The 16,801-nt window shown below is 34.7% G+C and overlaps 1 protein-coding gene across 1 annotated transcript; it reads left to right on the top strand.

The window, feature by feature from the left end:
- The first annotated feature begins 259 nt into the window (after nt 1-259).
- LOC124354025 lies at nt 260-2,352 on the top strand. Its single transcript, XM_046804174.1, has one exon. The coding sequence runs from the start codon at nt 348-350 to the stop codon at nt 1,761-1,763; it is 1,416 nt and encodes a 471-aa protein (XP_046660130.1). The 5' UTR covers nt 260-347; the 3' UTR covers nt 1,764-2,352.
- Nucleotides 2,353-16,801: the final 14,449 nt, after the last annotated feature.

The raw sequence follows: 16,801 nt of genomic DNA, 5'->3' as shown, positions 1-16,801 counted from the left end.
ATAAGTTCCGCATAATAGAGAGATTAAAAATAGGTTAACTTATTAAAACAAAGTATAAAGTATTTAAAAAAATTGTGATATTATAAGAAATGTTTTAAAATGTACCTAAATGCGCAAATTTAACAAGCGCAGCGTAGGTCACCTTATAGAAAACAAATAATAAGCCTTTATATAGCTTTAGGTGTGTTATGTATTCCACAATAATCAATACGAGACCGAATTGGATTGAACACAACTATCATTATGAGCCATCATTTAAACTAGTGATAAGAGATCCGAGTCCATGTTAGCAAGCGGAAGTGGTTTAGTTGACAAGTCGTTTGTTTCGGTAGCAGAGATGTTTATTTATGTTATTAACGGTGTGTCGAAGTCAACGTGGAAATTATATTACTGTGAAAAATATTATGGTAAATTTTTCAACGAACAGAGTGTTGTGTTTTGTTATAATTCAAGTGAGTTTTGTTGAAGTTTTTAGTAAGAACATTACCGATTCGGAGCGATTCCTTTTGATAAGAAATTCGTCTGCATTTATCGATAAGACGTGGTTCTTGAAGAAATTATTCCAGTATAACTTCATTCTACTCACCGCTCCGCCTAAGTTCGGAAAGTCCATGAATATGCAAATGATAAAAGTGTTTTCCGACATCAATAATCGGAGAGAAAACACTGCGAAGATTTTCAGAACCACTAACATTTTCAGGGACAGAGACTTTGTGATAAATCATTTATGTAAATATCCAGTAATATACTGTAGTTTGAGGCCAAAAAGAGCCATCGAAACATTTGGCGACGTTTATAATGAATTGAAAATGTCAATTGGCAATACATTCTTACAACACGAGTACATCATGGAGTCATCGAAAGTCGATAATGATACAAAAAACAAGTTCTTAGAATTTAGTACATTAAAGGTGGAAGATTGTGAGATAGGATTAAAGTTTTTATCCGAAGCTCTTTTCATCCATTACAGCAAGAAAGTAATTTTACTAATTGACGATTACGACTATTCTATAACACAGAGTCTGTTTAATAAAGAATTAGATTCTGAAAAAATAGGTAGGCTGATATTTCGTTTGATCGATAATTCAATAAATTTGAACGAGTTTTTGGAGAGAGCTGTGGTGATGGGTTGTGTTTCTTACAATTTGGGGGTCGAGTACTCGGGTATAAATTTGCTTCAACGCTTTAAATTTATGGAGACCAAAGACTTCACGCCGTATTTTGGCTTTACGAGGCGTGAAACAGAACTCCTTTTATCAAAATTTGGTTTAGAAAGATTCAGTGACAAAGTTTTCCAGTGGTACGGTGGTTACTGCTACTTGTACAGTGACTTCTTTATCTACAATCCATTGTCTGTGTTGAAATTCATAAAGATGAGGGAATTCAACATTCACTGGATCTTGATCAAGAGAAAAGCAGAGCTACTAGAATACTTCGAGTCATATTACCAATTAAACGAATTTATAACCCGATTGGTCAAAAATGAAACCGTCACCATCCAGCTGGTTCCAAGTTTAACAATTTACGATGTGGAAAATCTCAAAAATGAAATCCAACCTGCTCGTTTTTCGCATGAAGAGGACTTTTCAGAATTTTATTTATTCCTCCAAATACTGATGGAAAGTGGGTACCTAACTTTTGCAGAGAAACACACGTTACTACCGACCTCCACCAAAGTAAAATATCCAAACATTGAAGTTAAAAAAATTTTTGAGCAAATTTTGAAAAGACTGTCTGCTACTTATCCCGATAATTTATACTAAATTTAATTTTACGTAGTGTTCATTTTTCGGTTTTCAAGAAGCATATTAAGTTCTAAGTCTGAGTAAATACTGAACAGAATAATACGCTTTTATACTAAAAAATTTATATTTTCGTTGTATAAGCAAATCTTTTGTTATGTTCTTGTGAATAACCTTCTAGAAAGATGTTTATAAAGGAAATAGGAAAACTTGGCCAAATAATAGTGAGCACCATATAGGTTTGTACGTTCCCGAAGGGGTTGTACTATGGTTGATTATAGTCATAAAACTTGAATTTCTTGTTGTCAAAGTCAACCGACTGGATCAACTCTATTAGTTGCATGCCAATATCCTCATACGATCAAATCCGGTTAACAGGCCCACAGTTTACTGTTGAGGGTGGTTAGAGTGAATTAGGTCACTACGAAATTCGCTCAGATTAACTAACAATTTTAGTGTTACGAGATATCTAAGTTTTTAGTGTTTTATAGTGCTGCATTACACAATGGTTATGCAAGCTAAGTCTACTTCATTATTTCGTATAATAAAGGCATTTGCTCTTGCATTAAATATACTTTATGTTCTTTAGGAACTGTGCTTTGAAACAGTGTGCTACGTCTATTTCTTACCCTATGATTAGGCAGATATTTTGTATTTTTAGGAGTTAAAACCGCTGGACTTGGGAGTTTATGTTAGTCTTGAGGGAACAAAAAAGATTAGACTAGACCAACCCAAAATTGTGGTGTGTACAAATAAACTTTTACAAACTGAACGGATAGTGATTTAAACACATCTAGTTGTAAGATAAAACATTGATTTTGATGCTGAAACACTGTTCTAATCCCAATTCGACAGCCAGACTGTAACGATGGTTTTTTTCGCATAAACGTTAGTTTTGTTGTTTCTCACACCAAGAAAGACTTTGTCGTAAATTGATTAAATATTCCAAAGATCGGGAGAATGGAGTCGGGATAGGTAAGCCGATGACTCAGATTAAAAGCAGAATCAACCTAAGTTAAATCAATAAAAACACGTAGTATCATCATAGCCCACAGTGTGGGGAGAAGTACGCTGTGATTTCTGTAGCAGTAGGGAGGGGTAAGGAAAACAAAAGCGCTTGGATTACTCTAGCGAAGAAGACGAAGGTTCCGCTTAAATTTCTCCAGCGGTGGGAGCAAGATAGGCGTTTGGATTTGTCTAACAGAGGAAGTAATAGAGGTCCTCGGATCACTCTAGCGCAAGGAGAAAAGTTCTACTTGAATTTCTTTAGTGGAGGAAATGAAATTTATGCTAGGATTGCTTTAGCGGAAAGGACGAAGATTCGGCTCGAATTTCTCTAGTGTAAGAAGTGGAAAAACTTGTGCTTGGATTTCTCTAGTGGAAAAGACGAAGAGTTTCGCTTGGATTTATCTAGCGGAGGAAGTGATAGGTGCACTGGGATTACTTTAGTGCAAGGCGAAAGATTCTGCTTGGGTTTATTTAATCGAAAAAATGAAGGGTTCTACTCGGATTTTTCAAGTAGAGAAAGTGATGAAAAAGCTCGGATTAGGCTAATCTAGCGTAGGGCGAAAGGTTCCACTTGGATTTTTCTAGTGGAGAAGGTATTCTCTCGTATACTTGGATTTCTCTAGCGAAAAGAACGAATGTTGACTGTTGGCTTCTAACCGCCATGTCAAATCAAATCAAATCTTTAATTGCTCGCAACAATTTGTTCACATTGTATGGCAAACGTCATAATTATTTCTAAATTTTAAACTCTCATACCACAAAACTACCACATTCAAACTTACATAATTTTTCATACATTCCAGTCTCATTCATCCTTCGCCAATTTCAACCCACTTACAGCGCTGGAGTCAGTTATCGAATTGGGCGGTCTCCCAGTTAAACGCCAGAAACTCGTCAACGCTATAGAATGCCTTTGACACCAGAAAGCGCTTAAGACGAGCTTTTGACGCCTTGGGCGTTTGGGCGTTTTTCATAGAATTTGGCAATCTGTTGATGAAGTGAACACCTGCCTGTGAAGGCAAGTGCTCATAAACTACCGTTCTGTGTTTTTCAGTTCGGTAGTTATCTCTGCCTCTAGTCTCATACCCGTGTATGTCACGTCCCCTGGTAAGGGCACATTTAGACAAACAGAACAAAGATGTTTCTAAAATGTAGAGACTGGGCAAAGTCAACAGTTTTTGGAATGCTGTCCCGCACGACTCTCTGAAATTCAACTTTGCGATAATACGAATCGCTTTTTTTTTTGTAATTTGAACACCCTCAGGAAATTATTGCCTGCACAGGCCCCCCACAACACCACCCCATAGGAAAGGTGAGAGTGAATTAGCCCATAATATGCCGCAATCAATACCTGACTGGGGCAATACCGGGCCAAGGACCTCAAAACATATATTCCTGAGGACAGTTTGGTACACACATGGTCAATATGGTTATTCCATGTCAACCCTCGATCGAGGAGTATTCCAAGGAATTTTGCGGAGTAGACTTCTTCCAATATGGAATCTGCCAACATGACAGCTGACCCACACTGGGAGTCCACTGGGCGCAGTGCGAAATTTAGCACGTTGGATTTGGAAGAATTTGTTTGAAGGTTGAGGCTATTGAAATATTGAACACAATTGTTGATATCGACAAAGGTTTGTAGTTCCAAACCTTCTTGTGAGTTATCTCTGAAACAGAGAGTCGTGTCATCAGCATACTGCACGATTTTCCCATGCAGCAGCGATGAATGTACGTCGTTGACATACAACAGGAAAAGGATTGGGCTGAGTATAGAGCCCTGGGGAACTCCATAACTCAGTTGCATTGGTTTGGAAAATTGGTTTGAGATCTGAACCACTTGAGCTCTCTGACTTAAAAATGATTTAAGCCATAAGAGCGGCACGCCTCTGATGCCATGAGATTGTAGTCTGTCAAGCAGTACTTCATGGTCAACGCAGTCGAATGCTTTAGAAAGGTTAAGGAACACACTTAATGTGTCATCCTGACGTTCTAGCCCCTCTACAACCATATCAACGAGACTCACCACTGCGTCTATTGTCGATTTATTTTTCCTGAATCCAAATTGGTGTTCAGAAAGCTGGTTGTTTTTATTAAGAAGTAAAGCATTCTCGCTAGAAAAAGTTTTTCAAATATTTTGCTTAAGATAGGCAAAATTGAGACGGGCCTATAGTTATTTATTGAACAGGGGTTTTCTTTCTTGAAATAGTCAATACTATCTCTTCCTAGGAACATATAGATATACTTAAATCCTTTAAGTATAAGGGGTTTAAATCCTTCAGGATCTGTCTGCTCATACCTGTCAGAAAATGTGACTCTGTTGTTCTGGGAGACCACAAGGTGATCATAAAATATGCTTGGACAGGTTCGTTAGGGGTCCGTAGGGAAGGGAAAAATATGCCAACTTTTCAAAGGGGGCGCTGCAGGATGTATGGGAAGTACAGGAGCTAGGTGAAAGAGTAGAGGCGTTCGGAAGAGACTTAAGTTTATGGGGAAACAAGCGGAAGGCGTTAGGATAACAAGAGTTTCAAAGATGTCGTTGGGTCGGGGGTCGGGTGCAGTGACGGAGGGACAACATTGAACGTAGGAAAGTATGACATAAGTTATTGTCATCCCGGAAAGGGGGAAAGTGACCAAGCAATTTTTAGGGGAAAGGTGTATAGCGCGATACCGACTACTTGAATTCTAAACATAAGGTGGATTTGCAAGACAAGAGAAGAGGAAATAAGTAGTGATAAACGGAAACATGAGTAACCGCTAAGGTGATGGAAAAGGTCAGGGTGAAAGAGATAGGAGGAACTCGAAGCAAGGGAATTGAGAACGACGCCGAATGTTTGTGAATAGTAGGGCAGTAGGGGAATGTGTTAGGTGAAGTGCAAATCGGGATGTATCAATGGAAGGAAAATGAAGGTTGAAGCGCGAAACGTAGGATAGTGAAAAGGCACGCTGGACTAATAGGTTAGGAGCAAAGAAACGTTGGTAAAAGCGGAAAGCAGAACATATCTAGGTCATAGGGAACAAGGCTAAGGGAAATCCGAGCTTAGGAAAACTTTAACTATGAATTTAAATAAGGAGAGAAGAGAATTAAGGACGGAAAGGATTAAGTCTCTAAAAGTCATAGGACTTATCTTTGGCGACAAAGAGTGGGCTGCTTTAGCGTATTCTGTTGACCGGTCTTAGATATAATTCAGCGTGACGTCTATAAAACTTAACATGTCATAGTTTTGCGTTTTGTCACTTGTCACAAACCTAGATCTCAAATACGAGAGATATATGGTATATTAGTAGTATATTATTGAGCAGTGCCAGTACGTTGGTTTACTGTCATGCAATTTCAAACCATTTTATCAACGTCTTATCCAGTTAATTATTCGCGCTGCGACATCTTAACATTCGATATAAACCCGATAGATCATTTACTGATTGTAGATTTAAAATATCCCTTTTCGGCTTAGTCGGAAAAAGGTACATTTCACATGTGACCGTCACCTCTAAATGTCAAACTAAAGATGCAATTATTAGTTTAGATGTTTAATTTACACAACACTGATGCGACAATAACTCTCAACATTGCCATCTTATTATAGCCGTAACGCTCTTAAACAAGTATGTGTAGTGTATACTTACATAATTTAAACGGTGTATAACTACTATAAATTTAAACAGCCACCACAAATAAGAATAAATTTGCTTGAAATCGTTTGAATATTTTAAGAAAAGTGTAATTTTTAATTCATGTTATGAAATACCCGAGATAAATTTTGGCCAAATGCGAAATACTGACATCTTGAAACGTTTTTATAGTTAAGGGTGGCTAACAAACTCGACCAAGCTATGTGTAAATACTGTCTCTATACCAAGTTTAGTCTGAACCTATTAAGTATTTATTGTGTTCACACTTATTCCCGCAGTGCTGTATACAACTTTAAAACATTGTACATGCTTGTTATCTGGAAATCGTACGAGATATAAAAAAGTACATAGAACAAACATTATTTTAAATTACCTGAGAATTCTAAAATACTTTTTCATTTTGCTATGATGCTTAATAACTGATATATAAACAAACCATTCCTTTTCCGAATTTTGAATGGCCACAATCTTGAAACCTTAAATAAATCTAGAAGGTAAAAGAATAAAAGTTGTTTATAATTACCTAGTGTATTTAAAAATGAATCATTTTGGGAATGAGTTGAGGTAAAACCTTTGCTCGTGTGGGAATGGACACCATCTTGAAATTTTTTGTTGGTTAAGACTGGCTAACGAATTCATACAAGCTCTGTGTCTTTGTACCAATTTAGTCTAGATATTTTTAAAAATTACTGCAGTTATCGTGTTCAGAAGCTCGCGTTATATTGAATAAGCCTATACATACGAGTATGTATGGGTTATGGTGGTTTTTTATTATGGGGGCCATGACAGAAGAAAATGCAAAGAATCTCCTGAAAATTCCATTATGAGGGCGATTGCAATAGGCAGATTTCTAAGAAATATACTTAATATGAGGTATACTTAGGACATATAATTAAAATTCATATTCAATCACAAGTTAACATTCAGTTAATGAAGTCTGTGCAACTATCGATTGTAGTGTTGACGCTGAGCGGAAACAATTGACAATTTCCTAGCGTCAGAATTTACTGATGGTTCATTTGGTGAATTGATGCAGCGTGGCTAATGGGTGACATGAACCGTTATCATCTATTCATAAACACATATGTGTTGTCGTTATCCGCTATCACACCGGAAGTGTCGAACATCCACTGACTCTTGTGGCGAAGTCACTTCCGGCTTATCTCTAACTGCTAATTAATAACAGCACAGTCTGATATAGTACATTACACATTTTTACAGAAATTACAACACTTTTTACCTACATATTTTACGATATATATTTTCGAAAAGAGGGTTAGATTATTTACAACTTTTATTACTATAAGCGATTAATATCTTATAATAGTTTTATATTGATTTTACACAGTTTTGAGTTAGAAATAAAATATGATAGCAGCAACAGGAGTGAACACAACAGCCACAATTTATAAAATGCCGAACAAACTTTGGCATATATACTATGATAAATTTAAAGTACTAAAGTACTAAATTTAAAGTGTTATCTATTGACCTGGTTTTGAAATAAAATGTTCGAAATTTTCCTTATTGATAGCCCGATAGAGTGCCAATCGGCTGTAAAAGCTGAATACTGGTTTTTTTTAGATGTATTGAAGAGAAATATCTCGAACTTCTTGCTTATCTGAAATCTCAGTTGCACTAAATTTTATAGACTTAGTTTGACATACTTTATCCTTGATGTCTCCCCAGACAAAATAAGGTGGAGATAAGTCAGAAGACAAAGCAGACCAATATATTGTTCCATATTCAAGGGCTTTGTTAGTAGAACAAAACCCCTCAAACCGGACCTCAAAAGTTTCATCCTAATCAAAACTGTTGAAAGTTTTAAACCTTTGTATGTGGATGTCCGGTTTGTGGCGTAGTATTCTACTTACAAAGCCCTTTAATTTAATATACTACTCTAACTACTATATTTCCATTTAATATTTTCAAAACTCCTTCTGTAGCATGTCCTCCTGATGTAATAAAACATGAGTGTCTTTAAATGTGGATGTTTTAGTAAAATATTGATAAACTCACGTGGTATATTTTATCTGAAATTGTGCGACTACATATATATAACTGTACTATACATAACTTTTATTTCGAAAATATTACATAAAAACTTTTCCCGCTTATTAAAGCAATACTTTTCTGCAGGGTCCCGTTGTTCACTAGTATACACTACATTGCATATATACATTGCATATATATATATATATATATATATATATATATATATATATTCAGTAATAACAGTAAATCACAATAAAAGTAATTAATGAAGTGCAATAATTACAAGGAAACGTAGGATATATGCGAAGAAGTTTAGCGAAACACATAACAATAGACAAAACTTGATATACTAAGCACGTTTTATGACAATAAATATAAATAACATTCTATAGAAATAAATGTCAGGAGTTGAGACCACTATTATGGAGTAATACTTTGCCTGTTTCACCTCGATAATGATAACATCGTTTAATTTAAGAAGATTATAAGTAAATGAGTTAATTGTAAATGAATGATGAAAGATAAGACGTTCTCGTTGAACCTGGATTACAAATTTACGTATACAGCATGTATATTCAGCAAGGAAAGGGTCGTACTCGGCTATAAATTCTCTTGACATCATATACTCGCCGTTGTGTAGTGACCCTAACATATCATCCTATCCTCGGAACGGACGTCTCCCTGCTTGCCAGTTTTTTCACAACAACAAACACTCTTTCCAAAACACGTTTCCAATATTTTCGTTCAGTTTCGACATACGAATTAAATTGAATTTCAAGGGTTCCAACTCCTCTTTTACGGGCCAATGACGCTAACTCGGAGTTTATGTGTTCTTGTTAATTTTTATGGGTGGAACAGCCCGAAACACCTTCACTGGTTAATTTATAACATGTTTTTGAGAGCCAAATAATGTGAAAAAACGCAAAAATACCGAACTTGCACTTTTTGAATACACCAGTAATATTTTGGTTAGTTTATCCATTTAATAGTTTCCTATTAAAAGAATTTTGTTTGAATGTATTATTTTATTTCTTAATTCCTTTTATGGGTTTTGAAAGTTGTGTTGTTACCATGATGAGTATCCTTCCACATTCGCTAGATTTATCAAGAGGTTTAAAAAATCTGTCCACCATTTTATAAATCTTCAGCAAGTCAGTTTCGTTTTTTTTCTTTTCACTTGTAAGTTTGCTATTATCCACGCTTACTATGCTGTGGCCTCTCTACAACAATGTCAGGACGTTCAAACCCAAGGAAACGTGTTGTCTGCTTGTTTATGAAACCATTAAGGTGCACATGACATTCATCTGTAAACCATACATCACTCAGAAACTCAGGTTTTTCATAGCATATTGCTAACATTGAAGAACAGTACTGAACTCTGGCTAGTTTGTTTCTACAGTTCAAAGGTTGTCCAGTTTGTATCCTGTAGGGAAAACCACCAATGTTTTTGAATATTCTTTGCATTGACGTATTGCTAACATTCAGTTGAAGAGAAGCTTGCATTAGGCTTCTTTTCGGTGACTGTAACACTTGCTGCAACACTCTTCCGTGATTTTCATTTGTACAGACAGTAGTTAAGCGACCTGAAAAGACCTTTCGCTGTGTCAAAACACTACCTGGTCTTCGACATTTTTTCAGCAACACTAAGAATCATAGCATTACTAGGCGGGTTTTTGTGGAAATGTTTCTGAAAACCTAATGCAGTGTATGACAAGCTTGGCCCACCCGCACGTCCAATTTCGTATGAGCGAAAATAATGCTCTAAGATAAAAACTTTCTCTACCGTTGTTAGCACCATGTTAGCAAAAACTAGCCTCAAATAAGAAAGAAGGAATGAACACGAAGCCGTGGCAACAATCGACAGTGGAATCAGCTCATCGAGAAGGCAACTACAACTGATCCAGTTTCAGTACTGTTTATTATATACTGCTAGTACTGTATTAATTGGAAAGCAAAACAAAATAACTATTAACATGAAACTAAATATAGGAATAATCATGACTCGTTAAAAAAACTATGAGGCTAAACATTACAACTGAGCGTTAACCGTATAAGATCTATTTGGCAAACTGTCACGCTTGTTGTCAACCGTTAAATTTACAGCGTAAGGTATACCTGATACATTAAAATAATAAAAATCTGCACTAATCAACCGAGAGGCTAGAAAATGAATTTCATTAATTATGTTTTTTGGTTTATGAGCAAGATTATAAAGCGAGCGCCCTTTGACTGCCAGTTCGTACCAGCCGGCCGCCCCTAGGCGCTGGCCCAGTGGGAAATCCGTCCCTGACTAATTATGATTACAGAAATTGTCAGATACAAATTTAACCCATGCAATTTACCGAGAGCCTTTAAAAATTGTCCATCAAATCTAGATATATCGAGTAGCTAAGTCTCATTTTACATATACTTGCTTTAAAAGCATAATTTACAGAAATATATTGAGAAAAGAAATAAAATTGATATTATTATTATTTTTTAACGAGGGCTAGAGTATTTTAATTAATGGTAAATATATGATGAAGATAACAGTTTTGTAGTTCTGTACAGAAATTATCAAATACAATTTCATCTCTATATCTTGATTTTAGTTTTATATACTGATACTAAATAATCTTAGCTGTTAAAACACGTTAATTGCCCTGTTATTTACACTCGACCGTTTGTATGCAGGTAAATGCGACCTGTTTCCAGCCTGCAGCTCTCAAAGTCGCTCGCATTAATCATTCTTGCTCGCAGCTTCACGTCTGTGCCCTGAATGCGATATCAGTAGACCCGACCCCGCCTGCATTATCACTGAACAAAGCTTCTACTCTGTATTCACTTTTTCCTCCTTTCGTTTTGGTAATTGCTATTTTAAATAATTCTTCTCAGAAAGTCAGCGTTTCTCAACTTGCTCTCTTATAATACTAATGTTTTGATTTGAATACCATGAGCGTATTACAAAGGGACATTTTATATTGGGCGTTAACTTGATAAATCTTAAATTTCATTTTTGTGTATATAAACGTAAATTAGGAATTTATTTAGTTAATTTCACAATATAAAAATGAAATTTAATATTTTAAACTTGTCGTTTTTAATACAGTTGGTAATTTACACTTCTTGAATGTACACCTGCAATCTTTTTTTAACAATTTTAATTAATCTTTTCAAAAAATGGATTATTGTTATGCTAGAACAATGTAACTGTTTTTAATACTTTTCATTGCACCTATGGGCCAATCTTCTATTTACCATTCAACAACTGATTAAAAACAACTATGTACAACATTTTAATGTAATTTATTTTCTTGTATTATTACGTAATATAATCTATTTCATATAATTTATTTATAACGTATTTATAATTTTGACACCGTATTGCAATAAATATGTACAATCGCAATATATATATGTTAATGTTTTACTATTAATAAGAAATAAAAATAAAGGCCACATAATACTAAATCACGAATTTAATGTCATGATTTCTTATTTTGAGTAATATTAGCATTAATTAGAGGTTTTATATGGCTGCATCCTTATTTATTTGTTGTTTTATTAAATTGTTATGTCCTGAAGAACAAAACGAGACTTGAGCGGGCGATGTAGTTACATTAAAAGGTGTGATATGAAACAAAGAAAAGAATAAAATTAATGTGTATTTTAAGATCAACCACAATATTAACAAAAAATATTTTCTAGCAAAACAAATTACTAGCCGTATTGAAAAATCTTGGTCATTGATAGTGGTTTTGTTTTCAACATTGAATTTTTACTTAACAGAACTAGATAAGGTTTTCCATTTAGAGCGTTTGTTAGATTTATAGTTAAGGGGTATCCGTAGAACAGTAACATATGATAAAATAAATAAGGCGGTGTCTCTCGTATACATTGCAAAAAGAAGCAGGTTTTTAGTTCTTCCTCCATGGAAGATTTCACATTAAAACTAAAAAGTTGATCCATACATTTTTTTACAAAAGGAGAGAACGATACCATTTTTAGCCTTACCACGAGACGTTAAATTAAATCTGATGATGTTATAAACTAAAGTTTTAACTGCGCATACTTTTTGTAATTTTATTACAGGCCATGAAATGATTTGAAACAATCAATTAATAATAAATGATGTAAACAATAAAATGATCATCATTAGAGCCAATACAGACTATACATTTTTACAAAATTAAGTTTTTTCTTAAATAGTTAAAGACATTAATAATAGCCTGACTGCTGCTTTGATGTGTGACCGCTGAGCGATTCTTTCGTTGCGAGGAGCTCGCCTGCCCTGCTGGGAAGAGGAAGTCTACGTAGAGAGAAAATGGTTGAATAAAGGATTATGCCTCTCACCAAAGTCATCTTCACCTGTCACACACAACACGGTAAGGCTAAGATGCCTCATCCTCTCAAAATACTGCTACAGGGTCTACACCCTAATAATAATATTATAAATGCGAAAGTGCCTTTGTTTGGTTGTTTTGCTTTCACGCGTAAACTACTCAACCGATTGTTCTGAAATTTTACATGGACATTCTTATGGTCTCTGGGACGAATATAGGCCTATTTTTATTTCGAAAATCCATCTGGGCTACGCCCCACTGGTCTTTAAAGTAGCAACGAATCCCATCTTGGTTTCTAAAGTCGTGAAATGTTAATTAAAAGAGCATGTCTAATGTAATCAACTATTCTGTGTAAATATTATTTATAATTTTTAGTTTGTTTACTTTTATAGTGAGTACATTCTAATATGAGTGATTTCTAATAATGATAGGAATAGACAATATTTTAAAGCCGTTTTAGATTTCAAGTACTTGGATAGGTAAGTAGGTAAGATTTTCGTTTTCGATTAGGTAAGTAATCATCTACCTTAGAAAATGTTCTAAAACACAAGACAGTCAGAATTTCACTCCGAAGACTCCCTTTGAAGCAGTCGGCAAGAACTAATGCTAGATGAAAGTTCGCTGGATTGTGCCTTTGAACTAAAGTACTAATAATTCCAGATCTAAATGTACTAAAATATTTCATATTAACAAGTTCAGTTTATAAAGGACACACACACACACACACACACACACACACACACACACACACACACACACACACACACACACACACACACACACACACACACACACTTTTTTATTGAATAGGAAAGAGGCAAAGTCAGCTATGGAACAAACATACTAAGATCGGGATAAACTGTATAATCAACATACACTTTTAACATATTCTCTTGTTTGTGCGAAGAAGGCAAACTCACATTGGCGTCGGAAATAAATTCACTCGAACCAGAGGTGCTTTTATACAGGTGCAAAACTTGCGAAAATGAGTGCAAAGCCATGGGTAACTGCTAGTACTATCTATAAGCACAGATAAAAGAAGAGATGGAGTGCAAATAAAGTTAAAACCGATAGTCACTAGTGAGGGTGGGATATCAAATTACACAGGTATCCTTATCTGTCAAGGGTCGCAAAAGACGAACTCTACAAAAGGGATCAAGGGGGTTCTAGAAATAACCGCACTTTGTTTGTTATTGCATTTATATAGTTTTTGAGGGAGAAAAGGGCAACGAGCATATGTGTTTGGCTCAAAACGAGCAACGAGTTCGAGATCCACCACAGAATGATTCACATAATTGAATGGTGTCTGCCGGCAGGGGTCGAAGCGAGTAGCGACGCCGCCGTGTCGATCACGTAATATCATTACAATCTAGAGGAGTATGTTAGACTGCCTAGGCCAATGGAAGCAATATCCCGAATCTACGTCATCGTATACACAGTCATTGCAGTCAACCCATTGAGTAATATAGATAAAAAATACAATCATAAACCAAGTAATGTAACAATGAAATTATATTTTATACTACGAAGAGTCAGATTTGTAAAGTGTTTACGTTTAAACGTATATGTATGGTGCAATTTTGTTGCACCTCTTAACTTTTAAAATATACATAACATATTTGTATTATAAGGTAAGTAATTTCATGTACCCTTTATTTCGTATAAAAGAAAGTTACTGGAACTCTACTCATTCCCAAAAAGGCCAATACCTGAAAATATCACCGTGTTTCTCGTGGGGTAGCACACCTGATAAGATAAAAACCGGATTCTAAGTTGGTATACCAATTACATGGTATACTTTAAATAAAAATAAAAATTTAATAAATAAAATTTTATTTTAGAATTGTAAATGGATAGGGAATAAAAAAGTAAATTTATATTGTAATCCAGCGGCAGGCACAACGCGCTTGGAATCTGGTCTAGACCTGACTTGATGGCAGTGAATGCTAAACAATAGTCTACAGTGGACTCAATCTTTTGTTAGGCGGCGAACCTGCGTTGAGAGTGATTCAAACAGGCCTGCAGGAACAGGAGCGTAGTCGGTGCAGGCCAAGAAAACACGCTCTGCTTCCATTCCGAGTTGAGAAGCGATAGAGTAAAGTCTTTAGTGCGAGTTTAAAAGTAGTGTCGGGCGTAGGATCCGTCGGTATAAATTATTTTAATACCGAACTCCAAGACCTTCACGACTAAAGAGCTAAGTACTTTTGACTGAATTATTAAATTTTTCTAAATTTGAAATTTGAAAATTTAAGAAGTGAATTAATTTGAAATTGGAATTGAAATTTGAAATTAACGATCAAATTCTGTTGAGTGTGGACTAATATATATCTAAATTGTAAAGGAGTTATTTATTTAAAGTCAAACGTAAAAATTTAATTGAAATTGTAGGGATTCTAGTTAAAATTAAGAGCTGCAGGTGCTGCACCATATCCTGTAGGAACTTGTGAAAAATTCCTGTTGAGAACTGTTTAGTTTTGTTTGAGAATTTTATTTTAAAGAAGTTTATTTTATTAGTTTTGAGAAGAAGCCCTTTTATTTTATTTCATACAAATTTATTCAAGATTATTATTTTATTTTTATATTTTATACACACGTATTTAGAGGACAGTGAGTCCATGTTAAATCGAAAGTGCCTTGCCTAAGGAAGTAGTAATTTTAAACTATTGTGCAAAACATTTCATTGGTGGAATACAAGGTTAACAATTGAAGTTTGAATTGATTTAATAAACCTGAATATTTCAAAAAAGGTGCAGTTTTAATTTCCACCAGTATCTACTTAAATCTTATGAGTTCGAGACTATTTAGGGTCATCATAATAAAAACAAAAAATTTTGTATATTAACATTTAGTATAGTTTGTCAACCTGTTCGGTGAACTAATCATCCGTAAAAGGTTTTCTTTTCATACTTTCAGCACTGGCCAGAATAACAAGTCTGTTATGGCCATTCATTAGCGTTGCAATAATACATCGGAGTCGGGCAAACCATATAGCTTAATTGATATGCTTTTAGTGTACATAGGGAAATTAGGGCCATCGAACATTGTGCACTAACTGACAGTTAGACCGGAAGTAATATATTGGGCGAGAGCATTACATTTCCGGCAGATAATAGTAACATTTACGTCGACATAACTAGGGGATGTGAAACATTACTTAGTATTAATGTCGCTTCCTCACAAATGTACTGTAGAACTGATAAAACGAAATATTTTAAGTTATTTGTCCCATAGAGTAAATAACCATCTCATTAAAGGTTTAAATTCTTTTATTAATACAGACACGTTACAAAATTAAAATTCGGTTAATATGAATTCCCAAACATAGCTTACTTTTATAGTTATCAAAGCTAAATAAATCGTTCCGCAATTCTTAATGTATTGTTATATTAAAACACTATTGTTATAATGAATTATTAAAATAACTAGAAAAGAATAACTCACTTGTTAGATTTATTTGAAAAAATATATTGTTAATTTCATGGTCTAAGATAAAAATGCAAGGCATGCATTAAAACATTTTAGATGGCATAAGTTCATGACCACTTGATTATAAACCACCCCCACTCAAAAAGTACGTACTGTAAAATATATAGTTAAACAAAATCGGAATGGAAGGATTGCAATCATTCTAGAAAATTTAAATTTAAATATCAAATTGTGTATGATACTGTGTGAGACGTTGCCTAAAAAATTAAAGACTTTTAATAAGTAAATAAATAACAGGAATGGAAAGGGAAGGCAGGGGATGAAATCTGAATTTTCAAAATAATTTTATGTGACGTATCGTTGGAAAGGTCTAATAATCACTGCGATATTTGAGAATACAAACTAAAGATTGTGGCGAGGGGTGAAATCTGTGCGAGGCTAGAAGAGTGGTCGTATTTCGAAGAAACCCCAATATTCTGGGAAATAAGAGCGATCGAAGATTCTAGATGTACAGTATCTTATGAGTATGAGTACCGTTATGTCTTGACATGTTGAATCAAAAGGGATTGAAGAATTAAAACAACAATGAACTAAAGGGATATTGGACCCCAAAAATTGATTCAAATGATCTTTTACAAAAAAAGCTAATTTCTAAGTATTAACAATGGATTTATA

Source organism: Homalodisca vitripennis, chromosome 2, assembly GCF_021130785.1.
Source record: "Homalodisca vitripennis isolate AUS2020 chromosome 2, UT_GWSS_2.1, whole genome shotgun sequence".
Classification (NCBI taxonomy): domain Eukaryota; kingdom Metazoa; phylum Arthropoda; class Insecta; order Hemiptera; family Cicadellidae; genus Homalodisca; species Homalodisca vitripennis.
The sequence above is the reverse complement of the archived record's forward strand: the minus strand, read 5'-3'. Positions and strand labels throughout refer to the sequence as shown.